Source organism: Lycium barbarum, chromosome 4 (assembly GCF_019175385.1).
Source record: "Lycium barbarum isolate Lr01 chromosome 4, ASM1917538v2, whole genome shotgun sequence".
Lineage (NCBI taxonomy): Eukaryota > Viridiplantae > Streptophyta > Magnoliopsida > Solanales > Solanaceae > Lycium > Lycium barbarum.
In genome coordinates this window covers 26,891,476-26,918,426 of record NC_083340.1, presented here as the reverse complement: position 1 = coordinate 26,918,426, position 26,951 = coordinate 26,891,476, and the positions used below count along the sequence as shown (strand labels likewise).

At 36.4% G+C, this 26,951-nt stretch overlaps 3 protein-coding genes across 4 annotated transcripts; 2 read left to right on the top strand and 1 right to left on the bottom strand.

The window, feature by feature from the left end:
• On the top strand, nucleotides 1–15,611 carry LOC132635665 (beta-adaptin-like protein A). Its single transcript, XM_060352146.1, has 11 exons — nucleotides 1–196; nucleotides 785–1,301; nucleotides 5,532–5,656; nucleotides 6,302–6,500; nucleotides 8,524–8,752; nucleotides 11,318–11,484; nucleotides 11,671–11,880; nucleotides 13,263–13,373; nucleotides 13,660–13,836; nucleotides 14,018–14,446; nucleotides 15,063–15,611. Exons 1-11 carry the CDS (start codon nucleotides 144–146, stop codon nucleotides 15,351–15,353), a joined length of 2,508 nt encoding a protein of 835 aa, XP_060208129.1. The 5' UTR covers nucleotides 1–143; the 3' UTR covers nucleotides 15,354–15,611.
• A 1,807-nt stretch (nucleotides 15,612–17,418) lies between these two features.
• Nucleotides 17,419–19,624, top strand: LOC132635664 (uncharacterized). Of its 2 annotated transcripts, none has more exons than XM_060352145.1 (4): nucleotides 17,419–17,472; nucleotides 18,760–18,868; nucleotides 18,962–19,086; nucleotides 19,190–19,624. In XM_060352145.1, exons 2-4 carry the CDS (start codon nucleotides 18,784–18,786, stop codon nucleotides 19,421–19,423), a joined length of 444 nt encoding a protein of 147 aa, XP_060208128.1. In that variant the 5' UTR covers nucleotides 17,419–17,472; nucleotides 18,760–18,783; the 3' UTR covers nucleotides 19,424–19,624. The 2 variants fall into 2 exon arrangements, with proteins under 2 accessions (XP_060208128.1, XP_060208127.1); XM_060352144.1 differs by having other exon boundaries at nucleotides 17,427–17,561.
• Nucleotides 19,625–20,446: 822 nt separating this feature from the next.
• LOC132635663 (pentatricopeptide repeat-containing protein At5g25630) lies at nucleotides 20,447–26,671 on the bottom strand. Its single transcript, XM_060352143.1, has 4 exons — nucleotides 26,447–26,671; nucleotides 24,714–24,826; nucleotides 23,125–24,018; nucleotides 20,447–21,619 (listed from the first exon to the last, which is right to left on the bottom strand). The coding sequence occupies exons 2-4, from the start codon at nucleotides 24,816–24,818 to the stop codon at nucleotides 20,750–20,752; spliced, it is 1,869 nt and encodes a 622-aa protein (XP_060208126.1). The 5' UTR covers nucleotides 24,819–24,826; nucleotides 26,447–26,671; the 3' UTR covers nucleotides 20,447–20,749.
• Between the last annotated feature and the right edge of the window lie 280 nt (nucleotides 26,672–26,951).

Here is a 26,951-nt window from a genome sequence, read left to right as displayed (position 1 = left end):
GATTACTTCCACATCCATGTCACAGTAGCAAAGAGAGCCTCAAAACAACAGCAAAAAAACTCAACTTTTGGATTAGATTACTAGTACTAATTACATAACCAAAACACAGATCCAACAAATCAAGATCCAGTGGGTGTGTATCAATGGCTCCTCCAGCTCAAACTCATCGATCATCTTCACCTTCTCAGCCTTCTGGGTAACTAACTATTCTTCCTTTTTTTTTTTCTTTCTTTTTTCATGTACCCTTTAGGACTTACAATTCAAAAACCCACATCCAGTATGATTTTTTTTCCCCCTCTTTTTCATTGACCCTTTTGGAAAAGGGGATGAAATTAATTGTCTTTAGTTGAATTCTTGAAATTCCCAAGTTGTAAATACTAACTGAACTACTCAAGAATCTATCAAAATTGGAACTTTTATCTTTGATTATGATATGGGTATTTCCCACATTGGCCTAAACAGTTCACCAATTCAAATAGTAACTTTTTTTTGCTTAATAGTTCTGTATTAACAACCGTAAATTATTTTAATCTTAATGATTGCTTGTATCGTATGTTCCATTTTATTATGATTGCATAAGGCAATCTTCTTGTCGAAAAGTAAATAAAGATTAGGGCTTTTGGAATGGAAAAGATTGGAATTTTATAAAGATTAGGGCTTTTGGATGGAAAAGATCGGAATTTTATAAAGATTTGAGCTTTTGGAATGGAAAAGATTGGAATTTTACTTACAGTATAAAACATATGCTATTAGATTTTGCTGATGTTAATTTTGATATGGGCAGAAAAGGGGAAGTTTCAGATTTGAAGATGCAGCTTAGGCAGCTGGCAGGTAGTCGAGCTCCGGGGACTGATGATGCAAAGAGGGAGCTGTTTAAGAAGGTGATCTCGTGTATGACAATTGGGATCGACGTTTCTTCAGTTTTCAGCGAAATGGTTATGTGCTCAGCGACCTCAGACATTGTGCTAAAAAAGATGTGCTACCTTTATGTTGGTAACTATGCTAAAAACAACCCGGATCTCGCGCTTTTGACCATTAACTTTCTTCAGAGGGACTGCAAAGATGAGGATCCCATGATTCGTGGTTTGGCTCTAAGGAGCTTGTGTTCTCTACGTGTGACAAATTTGGTCGAGTACTTGGTCGGCCCCTTGGGTTCAGGGTTGAAGGATTCAAATAGTTATGTTAGGACAGTTGCAGCGATGGGTGTTTTGAAGTTGTACCATATCTCAGCATCAACTTGCTTGGATACGGATTTTCCTGCCACGCTTAAGCATATGATGCTGAATGATCGAGATGCGCAGGTCTGGCATTATGATCTACATGACATCTTTCTTCTTTTTATCTATTTCTTATGCTTGAGTTTTTCAAAGAAATTTTCACCTACTATTTGGTTGCAACATGACTTTCAATGACAACAAAGTAGCTACAGACACTTTTTGATATAGCTATAGATTTCCCTCTTTTCTGGTTTCAGTTTTTCCTTCTCTCTCTGTGCCATTGGGTAGAATTTCAGCATAGATGGTGATGATTCCATGCATCTCATAATGGATAATCGTTTCAACATTTGCAGCAGACGTTGGCATAATTTGATACTGTTTTTGGATAAATTTCAGAGAAATAGATCATTTCTAGAAACTTAGTTCCTTGCAACTCATGTGAAAAACCATATAGAACTTAGACTATGTTCGTTGAAGGGATTCTTGTGTTGGGAAATGGTCGATGGGACAGAAAAGATTACAACATTGGAGATTTAAGTGATATTAGAAAAATCTTTTTGTTTTGGGGATTGGAGGTCCAATTAGTATAGAGATTAAAGTTCTGTACATGTATTATAAGTATTAGTTTAAGTAAATAAACATACAACAAAAATGCTATGCTAGTTGAAGGTACCAATAAAAAAAAATGCTATGCTAGTTGAAGGATTTAAAAGATTAAAATGTGTAAATTTGAGAAAGGCACAACGGATGGTGATAATTAGTCTCTTTACCACTAAGGTAAAGTTTTCTAGGAATTGCGATTTTTTCAAAGTTAGAACAATGACGAGATATTCGAGATTTTGTATTTTTTGGGGATTAGTAATTTTGGAGAGTTGGAGCAAACATTGATTCTGGTAAATGCGAGTTTATGCGGTTGCCTCTGAAGCTCGAGGGGGTTGATACCGAGGATCCTTTATCGCCCATGTTATGTATCTTTGTAATGGCAGCCTTGAGTTAAATGATGGACATAAGTGTTGCTGGAGGGCTCTTGAGGGACTTCTCTGCCTCGTTCATAGGGCAGTGTGATCTAAGGGTCACCCATATTTTATTTGCTAATGACACCTTGGTCTTATGTGATGAAGATGTTTCTCAGGTGGCATACTTGAGACAAAGTTTTATTTGGTTTCAGGTAGCTTCAGGTCTCAAGATTAACCTTAGGAAATGTGAAATCATACTAGTGGGTGAGGTGGAAAACATTGAAGAGCTAGCGCAGGTGTTGAATTGTGAAGTAAGTGCAATACCTGCTACCTACCTTGGTTCGTTGGGTGCTTCCAACAAGGATCTTGGGATCTTGTGGCGTGGAACCCGATTATTTAGAGAGTCCGAGTAATGGCTAGCAGGTTGGCATAAGAGATACCTTTCGAAAGGGGGGAAGGAAGTATTGACTAAAAGCATTTTGTGTAGCACATATTTTATGTCACTATTGCAGGCTCCGGCTATTGTGACTTAGAAGTTGGAAAGACTTCAGAGGAATTTCTTATGGGATGCGGCGAATGGCACTAGCTAGTTTCTTTTAGTAAATTGGAATGTTGTCAGAACCCCGAAGAAACGGGGAGGACTTGGAGTGAAAGATCTTAAAGGTCTTAACAAGGTTTTACATGAAAATGGATCTAAATGTTTGGATGGAGGTGAATGGTGAATGGAGGGGTGTGGTACCAGAGAAATACGGAACGATGGAAGGGGGTGGACGACTAGAGATATCACATATCTGTTTGAGTGCAACCTTTGGAGGGCTATTATGAAGGGATGGGAAAAATTCAATGTTCATATTATTTTTAGGGTAGGAGATGGATGTAAGATTAGTTTTTGGGGGCACAGATGGGGTGGAGAGAGTGGGTTAAAGTTTGTCTTCCCCAGCATATACAAAATCTCGTGTCAGAAAGAATTAAGTATACTACATATTTGTAGGGTACATGCGGGGTTCATTAGAATTTGAAATTTAGGAGGAACCTCCAGGTTTGGGAGTTGGGGAATTCCAAAGGCTGGTTGAGCTATTCTATAGGCAAAATGCATTGCGTGAAACTTCTGGCCTATGGGGATGGCATGAAAGTAGGGATGGCTTGTTCAGTGTGAAATCTCATTACTAGAGAGCTTGTTATGAGAGAGGAGTCGGAGTTTCCATATAGGTCTATATGGATCCTGTGGTGTCTAGGAAAGTGTGTTTCCTCATGTGCTGGGCAGCAAGGGGAGTGATCATGGCAACAGAGAATTTGAGGAAGAGGATGATCACCTATGTTAGTTGGTTCTATATGTGTAGATGTGGGAGAGAAGATGTAGATCATATCTTGCTGATCAGGTGGCAACACGATTCTGGTTGGTGGGCCAAAATTGATTTGGTCTACTTTGGGTGATGTTGGTTACAATAAAGGAGGCGTTGTATAGTTGGGCCTTTAGAAGGAGGAAGAGAAGACTGAGGGCTTGGGATGTTTCTCCATTGCCGTAATGTGGGTTCTGGGGAGAGATAAACAGGAGAGCCGAGAGCATATGAAGGAGTTGATAGTGATTTTGTTAAGTTGCAAAATTATCTCTTGTTTCTTATTTCTTTTTGGTGCACCTATGAGGTGCCTATGTGTATTGATGACTGGTGTTCTTTCGTAGAGAACCCTATCTTGGTTTAAGTTCTCTACTTGTAGCATACGACTTATATGTGGAATTTCCCATCATCAATAAAATCATTTACCTTATCAAAAGGAAAGATTCCTTAAGATATTGTATAATTAGTTAAAAAATATTTACATAGCTTATAATCATAAGGATTGATTACCTACCATATATAAGACTCCTATATAAGGAGCGCATCTTGTACACTTTAACCAAGTCAATAAGAAGTTTCTTCTATATCTTTACAAGTTTCTTTAAGGATTGGGACAAGAAGGTACCATCAAGACCTAAAAGGGAAGTTCTACAGAGTGGTGGTTAGACCAGCGCTGTTGTATGGCGCAGAGTATTGGTCAGTCAAGAACTCTCATGTCTAAAAGATGAAAGTTGTGGAAATGAGGATGTTGTGATGGATGTGTGGGCTTACTCGAAAAGATAGGGTCAGAAATGAAGATATTCGGGAAAAGATGGGAGTAGCCTCTGTGGCAGACAAGATGCGGGAGGCGAGACTGAGATGGTTCGGACATGTCCAGCGGAGAGACCCAGATGCCCCGGTGAGGAGATGTGAGAGGTTGTCGATGGAGGGCTGGAGGAGAGGTAAAGGTACGCCGAAGAAATATTGGGGAGAGGTGATCAGGCAGGACATGACAAGTCTTCAGCTTACCGAGGACATGACCGTAGATAGGAGGGTGTGGAGATCGAGGATTAGGATAGAAGGCTAGTTGTAGGACTAGTAGTATTTTCCTTCCCAGTAGGATCAGTATTATTTTCTGTCATTTTTACTTTAATATTCTCAGTTTTGCCCTATAGTTTTTGTCCTTTGTTTTATGCTACTATATGTTATTTCTTGTACTTCGATTATTTTATTTATTTGTGGTAGCAACTGCTCCTTTTTTCAGACTGTTTTATCATGGTTTTTTGCTTTCGTTATTTCATTTTCATACTGCTTTGAATTGCTTGTCCTTATCTGATTTTTTTTTTCTGCCATGCTTTCTCTTGATCCGAGGGTCTTTCAGAAACAACCTCCTTACCTTCCAAGGTAGGAGTAAGGTCTGCGTACACTTTACCCTCCCTGACGCCACTTTGTGGGATTTCGCTGGGTATGTTGTTGTTTCTTTAAGGATTGGAGTTTTTGGAAGCTAGTTTACTTTCGAGAGAAAAGAAAATCCTGTGCTGGTTTATTGATGTCTGCTGGAACATGTTTTTCAAAAAGTAGAGTATAATTTTATATTCTCCCTTGGGTGTGTTGCCACTAAGTTCAGGTTGATGGACGTTTCTCTGGGGTTCTTTTTGTTCAGTTGATATTAGATGGTCTTGAAGTTCTTGTTTTTACCATCCCAGAGTGCATGCTACTTTCAAGTAATAGTCTTGAGATGTCACTTACGTTTGTGTTTGTGTATATTGAATGCCGCTATTCCAAGAAATTTGACATTTCTTTCCTTTTAGTCTTCCATCATTTGCTTTAGATAGTTATAAAGTAGCCATATGTTTAAGATTCTCCACTCATGGTTTATTTCCATATACGTGTTTCAACATGGAATGCTTTTCAGCAAATCTCAAAGCTCTTTATTTATCACCAGAAAGCATTTTAGCAACCTAATTTCATGTGCAAAAGAAGCAGTCCTTTCATGATCGCTGGTTATCGTTTACTCATATTCATCTGTCTTCTTTCTTCAGGTTGTAGCCAACTGTTTGTGCGCCCTACAGGAAATCTGGGGTTTGGAAGCAACCAAATCTGAGGAAGCATCAACAGAAAGAGAAACCCTGCTAAGCAAGCCACTTATTTATTACCTTTTGAATAGGTAGATTGCTGTCATAACTATTTGATTGAATAAAGTCTCCAATCTGCTTTTTACTTTTTTCCGTTCATGTCTGTGTACTGTATGGAGTAAATCAACTCTGAGTATTCATCAAAGAGAAAAAAGGAACCAGTTTGTGGTGTGCTTTTTGTCAGTCATTTCTGAATGAAGTTGATATGTCCTTACGTCTTACTTGGTGCGATACTGGTTCAATATTTTCTCTAACCGCTTAAGATCATGCAGTATTTATTATCATATTTTTCTTGATACCATGCTTCACATCCTTGTCTTTTCTTTTGAGCCGAGGGTCTATCGGAAACAGCCTCTCTACCCCACATAGGTAGGGGTAAGGTCTGCGTATATCCTACCCTCCCCAGACCCCACTTGTGGGACTACACTGGGTATGTTGTGCTTCAGATCTTGCAGTAATGTAAGACTCTTTTGCATGGGAGGCTCTTCTTTAATCTGCTAAAAGAGATACAGTACACGGATGATAAAGTTTGTGTGTGTCAATGTTAACTTTACTATCTTTTTCTCGTCAAATGCCATGAAATTAAAGCAGAATTCTCTTGCTCCCCTTTGTCTGTCGTTTAGTTGTTTGGACTTTCTTGTGAGAGATTGGCTTATCTTTCAAACATGATTTTTCAGGTTCAAGGAATTCAGCGAATGGGCTCAATGTGCTGTTCTTGAGCTGGTTTCTAAGTATGTGCCTTCTGATAGTAATGAGATATTTGACATGATGAATCTTCTTGAAGATAGGCTTCAACATGCTAATAGTGCTGTTGTCTTGGCAACAATCAAGTTATTTCTACAACTGACACTCTCCATGGCTGACATTCATCAACAGGTTCCCATTTTAGTATTCATCTGAAATGTTTCCTTAGTAGATAGTATTGTCTATGGTTACTCGGCCATCTCTTTTAACTAATCATCCAGCTAAAGTGTCTACTGTCCAAGAAGTCAACTAACTTTGCTGTGTTTATTTTCCACTACCCTTCTGGCTATGCTTCCTGACAAATCTTTTCCTTTAACCGCTGTTTGAGTTTAGTCAATGAGATCCCACAGCATCATACACGGAAAACAGACAGCTTGAACTAGTGTTTCCTGCAACTTGAATTGTTAAATGACCCAATTTTAAGATCTTAACCCTTTGTGCATTACACATAAAATGTAAATATCTAATGAGTTGGTTATTTCTGGCGGGTTATTTCCTCCAGTAACTCAGCAATTCCTTAGCCTTATCCTTTTCGATGCCGTTGCCTGTATTATCAATTAAGATCACCTCAATTCCAAATTAGTTGGAGCTGGCCATATGAATCCTCTGTATCAAATAATTGTATGTATCATAGTTTGACTATTTAGCCGTCAACCTACGGCAACGCTTCTCTCTCTCTCTCTCTTCTCTTGTAAAGTAATTTAAATGTCTTTACTAAATTGTATCAACAAAGTGCATGTTATATACAGAAAAGGGACTAAGAAGCCCCCTCTTGTTTTAATCCTACAATCTCTTGGAATCCATGGAACTTAGCAAAAGATTGAAAGAAAAAGATCTATATAGGCGATATCTTTTAGTTGGGAATATGTTTTAGTCATTTTGGTATGTTTACTTAACGCCCTATGCTTTCTAGAGGAGTCTTTTAGCCCTAGTTCAATTTTTTTTGTGCTGGTACAAAATATACAGAACTTCTAGTACTTCTTGCTTTTGTTTTTATTTTGTATTATACTGGCCTTAGGTGAATATTAATTGCAGAAACATGATCAGTGAGGATTCATATAGTTGGCCCCAACTTGTTCGGGATTGAAGCCTAGTTGTTTGTTCTTGTTGACTCAGAAGTCCCTGCTGCTAAGTGCTAACAGTATAGGAAATCTATCAAGTCTAATAAAGAATTAGTATCATTTACAGAAATCATGCTATACAAGATATGCACTTGAATCAATTTAAAAATAAAAATATTGCACCAATAAACTTATTTTTAGTGTTAACAGCCTTAAGGGTATTTTAAGTCATTTTGACAGAAAAAGTGCTTATCAGCTCTTTTCTACCTAACACATAAGCAACTTATTTTCAGCTTCAACACTTTTATCCTAACACATAATTGCTTGTTAATAAATTCAGCTCCAGCACGTTGTGCTTAAAAGCTACTTAAATTCAGCTTGTCCAAACAGGCTCTTAGTATACTGCTTATGGGGATTTTCTCAACATAAATAAAATTATTTACCTTATAGAAAATGTTAAGAATCTTTGCTGTGTATTGAAAAAGAAGGATGAAACATGAAAGGCCAATACATTTTGAGATATAGCTTTTCTTACGTACAGATGAAGCAAGTATAGGACCTAAAACAAATATAACAAAAATGCTGTTTTGGGAGAAATCATCCCGTGATGATGCCCGCCTTGGAACAAATCTTTTGTACCAGTGTATATTTTATAGACAAATGGGGTCCGCATGCTCTATTGGTCCAAATGTTTCACCAGATTTAGTCTCTGTGATCTCTAAGAGAAACAAGGAGGAGATAGGAGAAAAAGCATAAGAACTAATGTTTCAAATCCGATTCCTTCTATAGGCACACATTACAATGTTCATGTTGAAAAAAAAAACATTACAATGTTCATAGCTATATTTAGCCGACGGGGGCCATGTAAAACTGTATTACATCACGTATGACTACTCACACTTAGCTCTGTATCCGCCTAAACTTGATAATTAATTGTCTGACAACCTTTGTTACCTAGCAGTTGAATAAAATGCAAATAATGCTGTTATTCAAAATTTACTTTGTGCAAAATTTTCTGTAATCTTCATCTGTGAGGCATCGTAATGCTTAACTAAGGCTGAGTTTTAATTTTCGTTTACTCTTCTTATGTTTAGGTATATGAGCGTTTAAAAGCACCTCTACTTACTTTAGTTAGCTCCGGAGGTCCAGAGCAATCCTATGCCGTGTTAAGCCATCTACATTTGCTGGTGATGCGTGCACCATATATTTTTTCAGCAGACTACAAGCACTTCTACTGCCAATACAATGAGCCATTTTATGTCAAAAAGCTAAAGCTTGAGATGCTGACTGCCGTGGCAAATGAGAGCAATACATATGAAATTGGTGAGTATTAATATCATTCAACTAAACCGAAGTTTTCAACCTCAAGGTAGTGGTGTATACCTTATTTCCTGGTGTCAGGTCATGTTCAAAGGGATTATTGGTGTTGCACCAGCCAAATATCGGAAATAAATTAAGGGGATAAAGGTAGAAAGACTGATTTTGCACAATAATCAGTAAAACTAGTAGTAAAGCAACACATATGAAATTGGTGAGTATCAATATCATTCAACTAAACCGAAGTTTTCAACCTCAAGGTCGTAGTGTATACCTTATTTCCTGGTATCAGGTCACTGTCAAAGGGATTATTGGTGTTGCACCTGCCAAATATCGGAAATAAATTAAGGGGATAAAGGTAGAAAGAGTGATTTTGCGCAATAATCAGTAAAAGTAGTAGTAAAGCTGTGTAGAGCGTGTTCTGTTGGTTTTGATATCTAGAGTGATCAGTACGTTTTTATCGATAAAAAAAGTGATTAGTAAATTTAAATGAAGTGTTAAATATCTTGTAAGTTCCATCCTTTTTTTTTTTTTAATTAACCGTGGTGTCCGGGCTAGCTTGCACGCACCTTGACTAATTCCAGGGGATACCTGCCACCTCACACCAGCAACAGGTAACTCTGTCCACCAAAGCTAGAACAGATGGGAAGAAATAACCTAGTGTTTTTGTCTCTGTTGGGATTTGAACTTGAGACCTCATGGTTCTCAACCCACTTCAGTGACTACTAGGCCACACCCTTGGGTGCAAAGTTCCATACACTTTAGACTCATATAATTCTCCAATCAAACTCTTACATGAAACTTTGTTGCTAATCCTATATAGGCATATGTATAGACATGTTCTCATTTGCCTTTATCTAACACCAAAAAATTGATTCAAATTTATCTGGTGGAAGGAAATTCCTGGAAAATATGCTTCATGTCTCTGAAATATATTCGAATGTTGAAAAATCATTTTGATGGAAAAAGACATCTCATCGAAAATTATATTTTGAGTAATTTAATTTATTTGAACTTTTAAAAGTTGTAGAAATATGAAGTAGTGTCGAACATTTTGAAACGTCCCAAAAATAAATGAAAAATCATATAAATCTGAACAGAGACATGAAGTTTGGGTTTGGATCAAAATCATACATATTCTTTCACATGGTGCACTAATAGTACATTATGTTTGCATAAGTGGTGCACTTTTAGTCACAATCCCAAATAAATTTAACGGAAAAGAACAAAAATGCCCCTGAACTTTTAGAAAAGGTATAAAAATACCCTTTATTCATCTATTTTGCTAAAACTACCCCTCAATTCAACTTTTTGAGAATTTATTCCCCTTGACTAACGGACAACACTAATTTTTTTTTTTTAAAAAAAAAAATTAAATTGCACATGACATTTTATTACTGAAAAATTGATTTATTCTTTTAAAAAGAAATCTGAAAAATCGTTATTTGTAGAATAAGGAAAAATATTTTTTCAACATCCATTTCTTTAAAAAAACAAATGTAGTAAGCCTTTTATATATATATATATATATAAAAAAAAACAGAATTGGATTTTCATTAAAACATGTGGAATTTTTTTAAGTTTGGAAAAAAAAATTAACGGGTGGAAACCCCATTTTTTTTTTTAGAAAATTCAATTTTTAAATCTGAAAAACTGATTGTTTTTTTAAGTAAAATGTGCAAAACTAATACTCCATAATTTTCTTCTAGATTTAAAAAAAGATAGTTTTCTGGTTTTTTTTTTAAACACAGTTTTTCCATAAAAAATTTAATTTTTTCAGATTTTTATAAAAATCCAATTTTTCACATTTTGAAAAGAAAAAAAATTAGTGTTGTCCGTTAGTCAAGGTTTTACTCGTTAAAAAAAAGTTTTCCAAATTTAAAAAAATTCCAAGGTTTCAGATTTCTTTTTAAAAGAATAAATCAATTTTTCAGTAATAAAATGTCATGTGCAATTTATTTTTTTTAAAAAAATAAAAAATTAGTGTTGTCCGTTAGCCAAGGGGAATAAATTCTCAAAAAGTTGAATTGAGGGGTAGTTTTAGCAAAATAGATGAATAAAGGGTATTTTTATACCTTTTCTAAAAGTTCAGGGGCATTTTTGTTCTTTTCCGTTAAATTTATTTGGGATTGTGACTAAAAGTGCACCACTTATGCAAACATAATGTACTATTAGTGCACCATGTGAAAGAATATGTATTATTTTGATCCAAATTCAAACATTATGGATGATTTTGGTCCTTTTCTCAAGTATCTTCATCCAAGATGTTAACCAACTCAAATAACAAAGACTTAACCTTTACTTACCTTTTTTTATGGGTAAGTAAGTTTTGCTTACAAGATTTCCCACTAACTTTTATGCATGTAATAATTGTTGTGGAGAATTTAATATGGTGAAATTTCACATTGTTATTGCATTTTGTTTTTTGATAATTGGTAGGTCATCTGAGTACTGTCAAGGGCTTTTAATATCCAAATTCTATACAACTTCAAGTTATCGTCTCCATCACCGATTAATTTGCATCTTTTGACTAGCCAGTCTGATGTTGATTTCTTTGTGGATTGACTTCAGTGACGGAGCTATGCGAATATGCTGCAAATGTTGACATTCCAATGGCGAGAGAATCAATCAGGGCTGTTGGCAAAATAGCATTACAACAATATGATGTTAATGCAATTGTAGATAGGCTTCTCCAGTTTTTGGAAATGGAGAAGGACCATGTGACTGCGGAAACTCTGGTATATTGTCACTGGTTTTCCTTATTATTATTTTTTTTTTGGGGGGGGGGGGGGGGGGGGTGGCAGGGACAATAGCCTTTAATGATGTTGCTTTAGAGGAATAGTGCATTAAACATGTGAAATTGCGTGAGACCTCATGTCTTGCTATTCTTGTTTGGTCTTACCATTTAAGCTTTTCTCATATAGGTACTTGTGAAAGATCTCCTTAGGAAATATCCTCAGTGGAGCCATGATTGTATAGCAGTTGTAGGGAATATTAGTAGCAAACATGTCCAGGAACCCAAAGCCAAGTCAGCTCTTATTTGGATGTTAGGGGAATATGCTCAAGACATGCAAGATGCTCCTTACGTTTTGGAGAGTCTTATTGAGAATTGGGAAGAGGAGCACTCTGCAGAGGTAATCAAGCTGCATATTTCTTTTTTATGTGTTTGACTTTTCTTTCCTATGCAAGTATTTTTGTACTCTTTTGTGCCCTGCTGTTGATCTTTCCAACTGTTGAGCATTGCCAAGAGTGTCGTAATACCATAGTTTGATTATTTGTCCATTCAAGAGGCTCTTAATCTTGAAAATGCTTTTTTGGAGTAAACAGTCCTCTCTAACTTTTGTCAGTGACCTTGTGGTTTGTTAATGCAAGCCAATAAATAACTTGCTTAGTACAAAGGTGATGACGTCAAAATTGCAAAAGGTGGTCCTCTGTTCAGTTGCCTCCTTCCTGATTGCTTCAATTTAGGATCTCTTGATTCTATAGTTTAAAGTCATCCGCATCATTCATATCATCCGTGGTCATCAGTCTCCTTTTACGAGTGATACAAGAAGGCTTTGTGTGGCAATGAAAATGAATGATATAGAAATTTGAATTTCTTCTTTGGGCTCCTCTATACCTTATCTAATAAAAATACAGAAGGAAGGTTGGGATGTGTTAAAAGGCATTTGTAAATGTAGTTTTCATAGAGGAAAAAATGTATACATATAATAAAAATAAAAATAGATACATAAGATGCTTAGCAAGGTTAGTCCATTCATACGCTCTTGTAACAAGTACAGTCATTGTGATAAAGCTCTAAGATTGCTTGATTAGGTCCTCTGTTTGGTACTGCATGCATATAATGTCATGTTAAAAAGGATAAAGTGCTAACTATTGTTATAAAGTGCATTTAAAAAAAAAAAAAAAACTATTGTTATAAAGTGGATAATTATAACAGAATGAATCACACCTATTTTTTCCCTTCACAGTACCGCACCTTCTGTGTCTCTAATGCTTGTACAAGACAATAACCTTGTTGTCTTGATTTGGTTACACATACTTTTTTCTTTTTCTTGGTGGGGCTTTCCATGTGAGGTCTTGTTCAGAATTGGCTTTATGTGAAAAGGAAATTGAAGAACCCGAGGCAGCCCGGTGCACTAAGTTCCCGCTATGCGCGGGTCCGGGGAAGCCGGACCACAAGGGTCTATTGTACCTTGTATTTAAATTTTGCTATTGTGATCCTGAAATTTAAATCCTCCATTTGAAAGCAAAGCCAAGCCTCTTGTACAATTTTTATTTTTTAGATGCACTGCCTTACTCTGTGCGACCGGCTGCAAATGTTACTTGTCTTTTACTCTCTGTTATTTCTGTGTGTGCTTTCGATTCTCCAGCTTGTGTAACTGAACTGTTCATCTTTGTAATGTTTGGCATGTCAGCATAAACGGCATTACTATAGTTCTTCTATTTTTTTCATTTATGAGGTATAAAATGTCTATGAGGTTTAATTAGACTTAGCTTTTAATGTTTTCTGCAGGTTCGTCTGCATCTTCTTACAGCAGTAGTTAAGTGCTTTTTTAGAAGACCTCCAGAGACTCAGAAAGCCTTGGGAGCTGCATTGGCTGCTGGTATTAATGACTTTCATCAGGTATCCCTTCTGTTTGTATAATATTTTTAGAAAATGACTGGTAGGATAGACAAATTATTTAGTTTAGGAATGGAGTAGGCCCGAATAGAACAGAATGGTTGCAGCAGATTCTTTCAGATTAACCCAACTTGATTGAGATTTGCATAGTTGATTAACAGATATTAGTGTGAAGTGTTTGTGTGCCTCCGGGATTAGTCGGGGCTCAAAGAGACCCGGACACCCGGTGCTTAATCAAAAAAAATGAAGTGTTTGTGTGCCTCTAAATGATGGGCAAGAATTGTTGCAGGATGTCCATGATAGGGCATTATTATACTATAGACTTCTGCAGTACAATGTCTCCATAGCAGAGCGTGTGGTGAATCCTCCAAAGCAAGCTGTTTCTGTCTTTGCTGATACACAAAGTAATGAAATTAAAGATCGTATCTTCGATGAGTTTAACAGCCTCTCTGTTGTTTATCAAAAGGTATGCCATTTGTTCTTCGCTCATACCAGTTGTATAATTTGAGGAATTTAGTCAGAAGTGTAATCTCAATGTTACGGGCTTACGGCACATAAGTGAAAGATGAAACATGTTTCTCATTATTGTTTTGCTAAGACCCCAGTAATCTACTTTACCTGTTTCTCAAGCATGACTATTTTTGCAGCCTTCTTACATGTTCACGGATAAGGAACATAGAGGGCCATTTGCGTTCTCTGAGGAAATCGGAAATTTATCTATTGGGACAGAATCAACTGATAATGTAGTCCCAGCGCAGAGAATCGAGGCAAATGACAAGGATTTACTTTTGAGTACGTCCGATAAAGAAGAAAGTAAAGGTTCTAGCCACAATGGTTCTGCATACAGTGCTCCTGGATATGATGGTTCTCAAACTGATCTTGTTTCCTTGGATTACAAACCTACTCCAAATGTGCCATCAGCTTCCTTGGCAATTGATGATCTACTTGGTCTTGGTTTGCCTGCTGCAGCTAGCCCCCCTCCTCCGCCTCCTGTTTTGAAGCTCAATACTAAAGCTGCTCTAGAACCAAACGCTTTCCAGCAGAAATGGCGTCAACTTTCAATATCAATATCACAGGTGAATAACTGAATATTTGCTTTTATGACGTGTCCTCTTCATCATTTCATTTGTTCACTACAGAGGCAGACGTAGGAACTACTTACAGCTTTGGCTTAATTAGAGTGTATTTGTCCTTGTGGCTTGTGTTCTTTCCGTTACACTCTAGGATATATTGAATAAATTCTAAGGTAGAAGAGGAAACATTTGAATCTGGCATATGAGGGGTTACTGGGGGCAGTTATTCCCAGAAAATCTGGCACTGTCTGATACTTTGCCTTATATTTGTCTGCTTTTAAAATATCCTATTCACAAGAAAATAATGTTTTAATCATGTCAGGAGTTTTCAGTTAGTACTTGTAAACGAGAACTCAAAACTTACTTGGAAGTATCAAGCTGTAATTGCATGATTATCCAAATCTCTTTCGTGGTCATTTTATAGGAAAAATGTTATCATATTACAATAATGATAAAAAAAAACATTATTGTATTACTGTGACTGCATCCCTTTAACCTTTGGATACTTGTTTTCCGTTTGTGTCCTTGATTTGAATATGAGAACTTTACTATTAAGACATCGCTTATTATTAGTCAAATCTCCTTAATGCTGATACTACTTTGCCTTTTCCTTTATCAGGAAACATCCATTAATCCACAAGGAGTGGCTGCAATGACAACTACTCAAGTGCTTATCCGTCACATGCAAGGCCATTCAATCCACTGCATAGCTTCTGGTGGTCAAGCCCCGAACTTCAAGTTCTTCTTCTATGCACAAAAAGCAGAGGAACCGTCTACCTATCTGGTAGAGTGTATAGTTAATTCATCGTCGTGTAAAGTACAGTTAAAAATCAAAGCTGATGATCAGAGTACATCTCAGGCCTTCTCTGAGTTGTTCCAGTCAGCCTTGTCCAAATTTGGGTTTTCATAGTCATTCGGATGAGACCCTCTTGTTGTAACGCTCCTTAGAATTATTAGTGGATTCAACATTCCTTTTGTAATTTTATTTTTGTAGCAAGTTAAATAAGAGTCACAATGTGGTGTACAACATGAGTCAAGATGAGTGTTTCATGCTCCTACCCTGTAATTCTGCGGCAAAAAATTACTTTTGTACCTTGTGATTGAATTGAAAAATCCCACGGGGGCATCGTGTGTACCTTTGTGGCCAATTTCAAGTGATCTTTTCCAAGTTCTCTATCTATTATTATCTGTATTTTTTTTCTATGGATAGACTCCTCTGTCCAACAACAAAATCAACTGGCTACTGTTTCTCAATACCAAATGATCGGATTTATTAGGCATTTCTTTTATATTACATGGTGGATGGATATGAGAAATTATGGTAATGAGAATTCTGAGCAACAAGCTATTGGAAAAGTTTTGAGTATAGTATTGCCATAATTAAAGATCTTTCAAAGTTCATCAAATTACTAGTCGCTTCTCAAGCACTTGAGAAAAACTTTTTGTGGCTTCAGCATGAAGGGACTGCATAATGATCCATATCTGATAAGAATTAATAAGAACTCTCTGAATCAAGATGAGAAAGCAGTCCACTTCAAAGCCATTTGTGCGGTTTCCCAAATATATAAGAATGACATACATCAGTATTTGCTTAATCAGTTGAATATTGAAATTGGCCAGAATTTTGAACTGAGGGTCTTTGAGTTTTAACTTCGTAGTTCAAACTTCAGAATAAGTGTCCTGAAGTTTGAACTGTGTAATTCAAATTTCAGGCCTATTTTAATTTGCGTTATGCAGACTATGAAATATAATAATCTATACTAAATTATAGTTATATAAACATCTAAAAAATCTCTCATGTCTTTCACAAAAATAATTATGTAGTGTTTATATTGGGAAATCAAGATCATGGATGATTGAACTCAGCACCACATTTCAAGCTAGCTTTCTGCTCAGTGAGCTTCACAAATACTTAGGTGCTTGAATAAAGGAAAAAAAGAGTCCAGTCTCTGCTTTATTTATTTATCAATGAAACTCCAAAATGCATCAAGCGACACAGTAGCAGCGTCAATGGAGCAAGAGGAAGAACTTACAACCAATGACTTTGAAAAGGGGTGGTCTTGAACTTTTGACCCCGGCTTGCTTCATAGGCAAACCTTCAAGGTCAAAGGTTAAAACTCTTAGAAGTTTTGCACATGGGGCCAGCGAGGTCAAAAGTTCAAGGTCATTCTCGTAAATGTCCCGTCACAACAACAAGTGGAAGAGTATTATACATATTTCCTATGTTATAAAGCTACGTATTAAAAGTAGCTTTACTTTAAACACGAAGTTCTTGCACAGATTTTCCTTCAAACACACTTGTCTTAATTTTTTCCCTTGATGCTCATTTAAGAAAATATCCAGACCTGCTTCGCTCGACATAAGCTCTATAACATTTTTATCTTCGGAAACTGAACTTTTGCCTCGCTTGGCACAAGTTATGTAGGAATTAAGTTATGCGGCATAAATTGTGTAGTATTTTTAAGATTATATCGAGTGTTTAAAGTTTTTCTGTGTCCAGAATAACTTGTGGATGTTATGATACTTATGTCGAGCTAAATGTAAACTTTGCTAAGCGAAATCTAAAGTTAAACCGGGCCAAAAGTGGTAAAGGGCAAAATTAACGACCGCAAATTTGAGGAGCAAAATTTAAAGACCACTTTGGAATATACTCCCTCGGTATTAAAAAGAGTGTCCACTTAGTCATTTGCACTCCCCTTAAGAAAATACTAATTCCTAAGAAAAAATAGGTAATTTGACTAAACTGTCTCTAATTAAATAGGTATTGAGATTTAATCACATAACACTTAATAGGGATAAATCTGAAAAAATAAAGTTAAGTCTTTTTTGATTTGATAAGTGGACACTGTTTTTGATCCAGTGGGATTACTTATTAAAAAGTGGCTTACGTTTAAATACTAGGCCTAAAAGTGGCTATTGGTGCACTTGATCCATATTTGTTTGGATCAAACTCAACAGGCCTCACCCGAACATGGATTGGACCCAAATTCACATTTCAGCAATATTGCTTTATCCTGCGAGGTCTCCTTGTAAGTGCTCTCTCTTTCTCTCTCTCTGCAATTGATCTTTGAAATTCGGGGTTTGCATCCAATCCTGTGCTTCTTTCTGAATTCTACAAGTAAGTAGGCATTTGTGTGTGTCTCTCTCTCTTTGTATATTACACACATACTCAACAACACATATTTAGGTTTCTTGTTTGGCCCTTGTGATAATTTCTTCTATTGCTACTTGTGGTTCACTTGTAATTTGGAATATGCATTTTGCTACTTTGTTTATGGCTCCAAAGTTGTGGCAATCTGAAAATTGGGAGATGAGCTAAGGCATGGGGTGGTTGTACCGAGTGCAATTGGTGCAGTACATAGGTGTTGGAAGCTTGATATTTGGAAGGAGGACACAAGTTTCATTAATTACAATCAGACCCCATTAAGTTTAGTTCTTTAGTTATGCAGCTTACCCCAATTCTTATTGTAATTGTTTCTTTTAGACCCATTGGCTAGCTAAGGTTCTTTAGAATATATTCTATTGGTGTAACCACTTTAGAGTTTATCGATGAAAATCATCTTTTAGCTCTAATTAGTATAGCTTAGGTTATCTTAGTTTTAGTTGTAGATTTAGCTCAAATTCATTCCGTAACATAAGTCTCCTTTAATCGAAATAGCCCTTGATTAATTTAAAAAGTCCGTAAAATTAAATTAGTTCATTTAAACCAATAGTTGAGCTAGGTTAATATGATGGGAATTCATAATGATTTCAACCAAAAAAAAAAAAAAACATAATTAATTTCACTAATAATAGTTTCAAAAAGTAAATTACTTTCAAAATTTCACTAATAATTCAGAATGTGAATATTGGTTATTAGAGAGCTGAATCAACTAACCCTTAACTATTGGTTAGTACAAAGTGATACGCATAAAAAATGCTTCGTAGTCTCTGCCGCTCTGACTGGAAAAACCCTCTTCTTTATAGGATGGGGTATTAGGGAATAAAATGGTGGTTGGAAGGTTTTAAAGTAAGTATTAAGTAGAGCAGAAACTCCAAACGGGGTGTGATTGGAGGGGCGGAAAGCAAAAGTAGTTTCCAAATAATTGGAATTTCACTCGTTCTAGATCCCCAGAATCAAGGGCAGGAGGATAAGGCGTAAATTTGACTCAGTTTTCCTTTCCCTACTATGTTTATCAAAAACTGATATGGGGCATCTGGTCTGATCTTTTTTTCTTCTTATATATGCTTAATCAAATAGTTGATTGCAAATGCTCATGCTGGTGCATAGATGAATTACTCTTATAGTTAACGTAGATTCTAATCCATTTCTTCAGCCCGACTTGGTTTTGGTGAATTACATGATGAACGCTGCAACATCATTGTTTAGGAGGTTAAATATCAGAGAGCTGGTAACAAGCACACCTGCTTACAATACCGCTAGTGGTAATGTACTCCGTTCGTTGCTGAATCATTTGCTTTGGAAATAGATGAAATGTTTAGAAACTCTGACCTATGTTTCTGTTGTGCAAATTCAAGATGTTTCTGGAGATGGATTGAGCTTGATGTTTAGGCGGTGGGCTACCAAAAAGACAGCAGGATCTACAAAGAATGGCCGTGATTCAAAACCAAAGAATCTAGGGGTGAAGAAATTTGGTGGGGAGGTAAGAAAATCTCTTCTGAAAAATGAGATGAAGCTTTAATAAGTTTAGAGAAACTTTTATGTTCCAATTATATTCTTATTGTAACATAGTTTTTTACATGCAGAGAGTGATACCAGGAAATATTATTGTTCGTCAAAGGGGAACACGATTTCATCCTGGAAACTATGTTGGAATCGGGAAAGATCACACGCTTTATGCTTTGAAAGAAGGCAATGTTAAGTTTGAGCACCACAAGCTGAGTGGGCGCAAATGGGTGCATGTTGAGCCCAAGGATGGTCACGTACTTCACCCAATCTACTCAAGCACTACAACTGCTGAGCTGAAGACAGCCACATAAGTTTTTCTGATTTGTCAACTGTCGAGTGATTCATGGAGCATAAATCTAACAAGTTATAAGCCACTACGAAGGCGATCTAGTTTTTGTTTCTTTCTAGGTCTCTGATTTAAAGCAGATATTTTGAAACATAGTCAGCGAATGGATGAGCTGCCTCTATTTTGATAAAATATTGTGGTGGTGGAAACTTTGTATGGATGTGCTTATCAGCTTTTGTTTTTTTCAGCCTGACATCATATACTTGCTGAAACGTTGTCATGGGTACTTTATGCTGTTTGATGTGGTCCAATATTGAAACTTGTTTAACTTTGACAACTTTGATGAGAACACAAGCAGTTAAGAGCTTATTGTTCGGCAGAGGCAGTTATTATGAAGCCTAGAAGCTTCAGATTTAGTCTTTCTGTAGAAAGGGAATTATCGGTCATACTGCGCTGGACTAACTTGCTGCAGGGATACCGATAGGTTGGGCTGTTGCTATTTGCCATCTCATAAACTCTTGCGCTTAAGCAGTAATATAAACAAAATATAGCATTTTCTTTTTGCATTTCAATAATCATTTTATAAGGTCTTGCAATTTGATATATTGGATTCTTTATATGTTTCTACGAAGTGAAAGCTGAAGAATGATTTAGTCTTTCTAAAGAAACTTTAATAAATAGGAGGATTCCTATCCAATAAACAAGTAAAAGTTAAATGCAGGTCCTTGACCGTGTTTGATTGAATACAGAGTTTAGAAGACACCTAAATGTATACAAAATACCTAAATTATCCTTTTAAATGAGTTTCACATGTCCTTCCATTTTAGATGAGTGGTGGTCATTGGTAAGAGTCCTAATGTAAATTGGGATGGTAATTTGAAATAGTTTTCAATAAACGAAGGTGTCATTCATTTGAGATTGTCTAAAAAGAAAAATGAGTCGTATAAAATGTAAAAAGAAAAATGAGTCGTATAAAATGGGGAGGAGTACGTATCTTGCAGGATCGTGTATAGTATTGCTACCTCCTATTCCTCTAATCAAAACCAAGAACAAAAACAAAGGCATACTTTGTAAAATTTCAAACTGCATAAATTTTCTCCTTACATTTTTGAGTCATTTATGGATGTAAGAATACTGAGGATCGAACAGTGCATTTACAACTGGACTTTGCATTTATCCAAATATGATTTCTACAGCTCCACAGTATGCCGATACAATGGACAACATGAAATTTGAGTTAAATGATCAGTAAAGCTTTACAAGACCTGTGGATACAGATGTAGATATCAGCAATTTGAAGTCGCTCTTTGTATGTACAAGACTCACATTACCTTCACAGCCACTTCTCTCTTCAGGTCAAGAACACAACTGTACTTGAGTGTCCAACCTGACCAGATGCACAAAGCTGTACTTGGAATTGTCTCTGGCAAATAAAAGGAGCACGCATTCCAAATCTACAGCTAATATGTAATGACCTTGTCGCACCAGACAAAGTATCAGACGAAATTTCAGCTTCTCTTAGCACCATACGACCCCTTTTAGCTGCAGTTAATGGCCCCTTTGGTTCATTAATTAGTTCATTGGGTATCTGCAAAAATTTGGGATAACAATGATGGACAGCATCCTTCTGGTAGACTTTTTCTAAGTTCTCCACTTCCGTTTCGTCTTTCATATCGAGTTTACTACTACAGTTTTGCTTTTCAACTGAGTTGGCCACACCAATGCCACGTCTGGCTTCTGCAACAAGCAGATAAGTGCTTTTCTCGGGTTGAACGTTGAATGCTTCCATGATTTGGATCAACTCTTCCGCTTTCTGAGGATTTTTATTTTCTGCATAGCCCCATATTAGAGTTTCAAAAGCCTTCAGATTAGGAGATATCCCGCACTCGCACATCTTCTCGAAGATCCTCATTGCAGAATCCATTCTACCAGCAGTGCACCATCCGCTAATTACAGTAGTGAAAATCACAACATTTGGACGAGTATCAGATTTAATCATGTCATTCAGGACTACTTCTGCTTTTTCTGGTTCCATTGCACGGACGTAACCCTTGGCCAAAATGCTATACGCATGAACATCAGGTAGAATGCCAGCATTGACCATGTCATCAAAGACCTCCCTGCACTTAACCATATATCCCGCAGCGGCCCAGGCATTCATGATGGTGCTGAAAGTAATGACATCAGGTTTAACACCAAACTCTTCCATTAATGTAAGAACCTGATCAAAATGATGGAGAGTAAAACCTTTTAGCATCATACTAAGTAAAATATTTTGCAATTTGGCAAGCGTGTGAAGAGTAACTGAAAAAAAATGCACAAGTTCTACACTCCTAAAGAAGCATATAACTGCAAAATTCAACCTTCAAATGCAGAAAAAGCTAGAACGAATGGGCTAATAAATAAGGCAGGCAAACTTGAAATCATGTGTACATGCACACATACATCCTCAAATGTCATTTTAAATAGTATCATGTCTCCTAGACTGTACTGATCTATGCTAACATTTCCACAAGAAAATGTACTTGTCGACATATTTGTAGGTCCTTAATTGGATAAGAAGACTCCAAATGGCATTGTTAGGTAAGATTAATAAAGATTTCATTTGGGGAGTGAAGATTGTCAGCCTTGTACAACATGGATAATACTTGTGTTGCATCATTTTGACAGCCTTGTAACATTTTTCAGTAAGTTGAGATGTTGCTTGATCTTTCAATTTTTTTGGATTAGGTTAAAGCATTGATAGAATAAGCAACTTAAGAAAGGTGCATTTAACTTTCAGCTCCAAGCTACTAGAGACTGCATAGAATGCTTTTAGTCAACTCTGCGTACACTCTACCCTCCCCAGACCCCACCTAGTGGGATTATACTGGGTTATGCTGTTGTTGTTGTTTTGAATCTTTGACTTCCAGTTCTTTACGCTTTTCCACTCTTCCTTTTTCTTTTTATGGGTTATTAGCCTGCAGAGCATGTTTTCATCACGTTGTGAAATAAGAAGACAGAAAGGGGAGTAAAAGAAAAGTAAAGTACCTCTTCTGCACCCCCTACCCCCTTGATTCAATTGGAAAGTTGGCTTTTCATTCTGGCTAGTCAAAAGTTTCCATCATTTAAGATGAAACGACTCATAACATGATTTTCAGATATTCTGTTTAAACAGTCTTGTCAAAATTGGGGCATTCTATAAATCCCAACATGGGAGATAGCAATATTTTTCCAAGGAGGACCTGCTAAAATAGTATGGCTGAGGTGCAAGGACCCTTGAGGTCATTGGCTCTAATCTCCCTAAAAGTAGGGTAAGCTTGTTGTATCTACTTTCCCTAAACTGGGTGCCTTCTCATTGGGTTGGATTTGATATAATTTCATCTGATTTGCAGTCTGCCAATCACACTTTTGCTTTTATGTTCATTGCTTTGCTCCAAAAACATAAAAAGGGGAAAAAGTTGAAAGTGGCTCATGCTTGAGTTTCTATATGTTGCACTTTGACATTTCCAACATTTAAGTATACAAAACCTCTACCTTTCTTTCCCTCAAAGTCATACTATATCAGTCTGTTACTCTTAAAAGTTTAAACATCAAAGAAAGAGGAAGTTAATTTTGTCCCCCCTATTTTTTTTTTCTGAAACCGAAGAACGGTGGCATCTAATCTGTGCAACTAATCACAAGATTGTTTTCTGACATCTAATACAAGGTTAATACTTATCAATCAAAAGCCACACCAATACTAACCTCATCAACACTGTCGCTGTCTGACATGTCAAGGAAGCCTTTGATCAGTGAATTGAAAATGACAAGGTTAGGATGAACTCCAAGATCCTTCATCTTGTATACAAACCTTAAGGCATCCTTTAGTCTACCTTCTTTGCAGTATCCACCTATAATGATGCCACAAGTCCTTTCGTTAGGGTGCACATTGTTCCTTTGCATTTCTAAAATCACTCTTTCAGCCTTTTCAGTTTGATGATTTTGAGTATAAGCTGCTGTTATCGTATTGTAAGTGATAACATCTGGTCGCAAGCCAGAAGCTATCATTTTATCCACCGTATTCCATGCATCGGTGAAGTTATTTTTGTTACACCATGCTTTAACAAGTACATTGTATGTCCTCAAATTTGGTTTCACGTTAACTTCCTGCGACATTAACTCCATTATCTTTATAGATTCTTCAGGCTTTCCAGCAATTCCATACCCTTTGATCAAAGTATTAAAAGTGCTGATTGCAGGCTTTATCCCACTCTCCTTCATTTGCAAGAAAGTTTTCATTGCTTCCTCCATGTTTCCAGATTCAGAAAATGCATTAACAACAGCATTGAAGAAAACTGGATCTGGCTTCATACCACCTTTTTGCACTTCAAACATAATGGAATGGATGTAATTGAAACGCTTCTGGACTGTCAAAGCCGCTAACAGGGTAGTGTATGTAATTAGAGATGGTTTATGCCCTCCTTTAATCAAGCTATCAAAGATCAGCTGGGCTTCCTCGGGCCTCCCTCTTTCTAAAACGGTGTTCATCAGTTTTGTTCTTGACCGAACAGTTCTACAGCTATTACCATTCACACAAAAGGTACAGAGGCCAGATTCTGGTGTTGGTCGCAGTGGCATCTTGTCGTCTAGATCCTTTTCCTGCAGTCATGAAAGCTTTCAGATTTTAGCAACATCACTGATACTTCGACCACAACAGCAAAGCAGTTATTCTTTATCTTTTAGAAATGTTTGTTTTTAAATCAAAGAGAACTTCCTGTAAAAACTGAAATCTAATTTTTTTATTGATAACCATGGTGCTCAGGGCAGCTTGCGCGCACCTCGACTAATTCCACTGGGTACGTGCTACCTCCCACCAGCAAAGGTACAATGAATCTAATTAATTAGCTAGAGGTTTTGGTGTTTTTACTTCATGCGGTAGTCAAACTAATCCTCTATGTAAGACAACTATACAACAACAAAAACAACAATTACTACGCCTCAATCCCAAACAAGTTGAGGCCGGCCATATGAGTTCTCGTTGACCATGTGACTAATTTACAACATGATATGATTTTTGCAGTGTTTCATTTTTACTTTGTACTCTGTTATTTGATTGGGCACAAAGTTTAAGATGTTAATTTACTTATATATTGAATTACTGATATTAGGAAAAATACTAAGTTAGATAGATACGGAAAACATCACATCAAAGTCTAAAGCCAAATAGTTTAATGGACTTGAAAGTCGTGGTTGTATAGAAATACAATGATGTCAAACATTTTGAAACGTTCCAAACTGTGAAAGGTGTCATATATTGGAAGAGATTGAGTAACATGTTATCACATTAAATGTACCTTGATTGGTAATGCATGCAGCCACTCTTTTCTGATAAGGGTCCTCATTCCCGACTTCTTGCGAGATGTTTCACAGTTGGGCCTTTCTTTTCCAAAATCATCCATGTAATTTCCTGAAAACGTGAAAGTGTTTGCCAAGTGAATATTGGTGCCCTCGATTGGCTATAGAAAATATGTAAACAGGCTTACTGTGGAAGCTCCACAAATCCCACAGACAAATTAACTAGAAAGGGGTAAAATTTAGCAAAGTTGAAAGTAAAATATATAGATCGAGGTCTGGTTTTTGGAATGAAACACTAAAGAAAAACGCATCACTTTTAAGATGCACCACTTTTTTATGCAATTTATATAATAAGAGTGAGGTTTTTTCAATGTTGACTTCAAGTTTCGGATAAAGCTTCAAAATGTAAATCAAGAGCAGTTCTTGAGACTTATCATTGGCACTTCGTCAAGTTCTACATAATATGGAGCGTCTAAACTAGAGATCCACAGAATGACATTTCATCTAAAGATTAAAAAAAAATAAAAAAAAATCTAATCTAATACCTGTAATATTCTAAATTTCCTGTGATACCTGTAATATTCTAAATTTCCTGTGATTTCCTAAATTTGGGATTCCGACTTAATCTTACTTCAATCCTCCAGCTTTAGAAGAACTCGCAAATTACGCCCATTTCCACCTATGTTAGGGGATTCAAGCATATTCCTCTTTCAATCCAAAACAAGAATAAACAGATTTTTACAAAAAATCGTATCCACTGACCAAAATAATTCAGATGAGTTGGACTATGATGTTAACAATTTTCTCGCTAGTAACTTTTTGAGTTAAGCATGATTCCTGAACTCAATATATGAACGCAGAGGGAGCAGGACTTCTTTGCTGAATTTCCTTGGATATTTTACCATTATTACTTGAACTAGCTTTTCTTTGTAGACCTATTCTACATGAGATAAACATCGCCTTTCCAAGTGTTGGGTAGTACTATATACAAATACATTAGAATACTTAAAATGGAGCTGATACAACCTTAACGACCAATGCAACTAATAGAAAGTAAGTTGCAGGTTCCAGAAAGGAGGAGCTTGTTTGCTACAACAGTAGTAGTGTACACGTTGATCATCAACAACCACAGAACATTCATTATAACAACAACATAGCTAGTGTAATCCCACAAGTGGGGTCTAGGGATTGTAGAGTGTAGGCAGACCTTACCCCTATCTTGAGAGGTAGAGAGGCTGTTTCCGATAGACTCTTGACTCAGAATAAAGCAATAACAAAGCAGGTCAAACAACAGAACATTCATTGTTTACAATCAGTTAAAATCAGGGTTACTTTCTTGTAGGCTAATCATTGACTATTGAAAATAAAATGGCCCAAATTGAGAAAATTACCTGCCGCACCCCCCACCCCCCACCCCCACCCCCCTCCAGTTTCAGAATACACTGCAAATATATTACACAAGAATTTCTAATGACATCCACAAAAAAAAAAAAAAAAAAAAAAACCCCATTTCTCCCCAAACAAAACAAAAAATTTCAGACCAAGAAAAGCATTAAAGACAACCCAGAGAGCTGAGAAACAAGACAAAGGTAACAAAATGATCCATAGTACAAACCTTAACCATCAACCCCAAAAGACACATTCAAGAAACAATAAGCAAAAACCAAATTTAGCATCTTTGAGTTCTTGAAAGACAGAAAAAAAGGAGAAAAAAATGAAGTGTTTGTAGTACCTTTGTTGGAGTTCTGGGATTGGCTGTGGAGAAAAAGAGAGGGACAGTTTATCTGTTTATGTGCATGCGGTACTATTAACACTTCTTGGTTTTTCTTATATCAGAGAAATGAGTTGACACAATTTGTTATTGAAATATCTTATCCACAAATTTATATATAACTGGATTGCATAAGAATATAGTCCCTCCAAGTTCCAATAGATAAGGAATGGAGAGAAGAGAGGCTGGAAATTTTGAAAGAGACAATTTGGATCAAATCCTCATTCTTTTCTTTATTGGATTTTCATAAACTACTTGTTGTTTCAATTTATGTCATACACTTTTTTTTGGTATATTCAAAAAGAATATACATTCCTATATTTAAAACATAATTTAATTTAAAACTTGTCATTTTACCCTTAATAAAATGATTTACAACCAGACAAATATTTATGACTTGTTTTAGATCACAAGTTTAAAAATCTTCATTTCTTTCTTAAACACCGTGCCGAGTCAAACTATATCA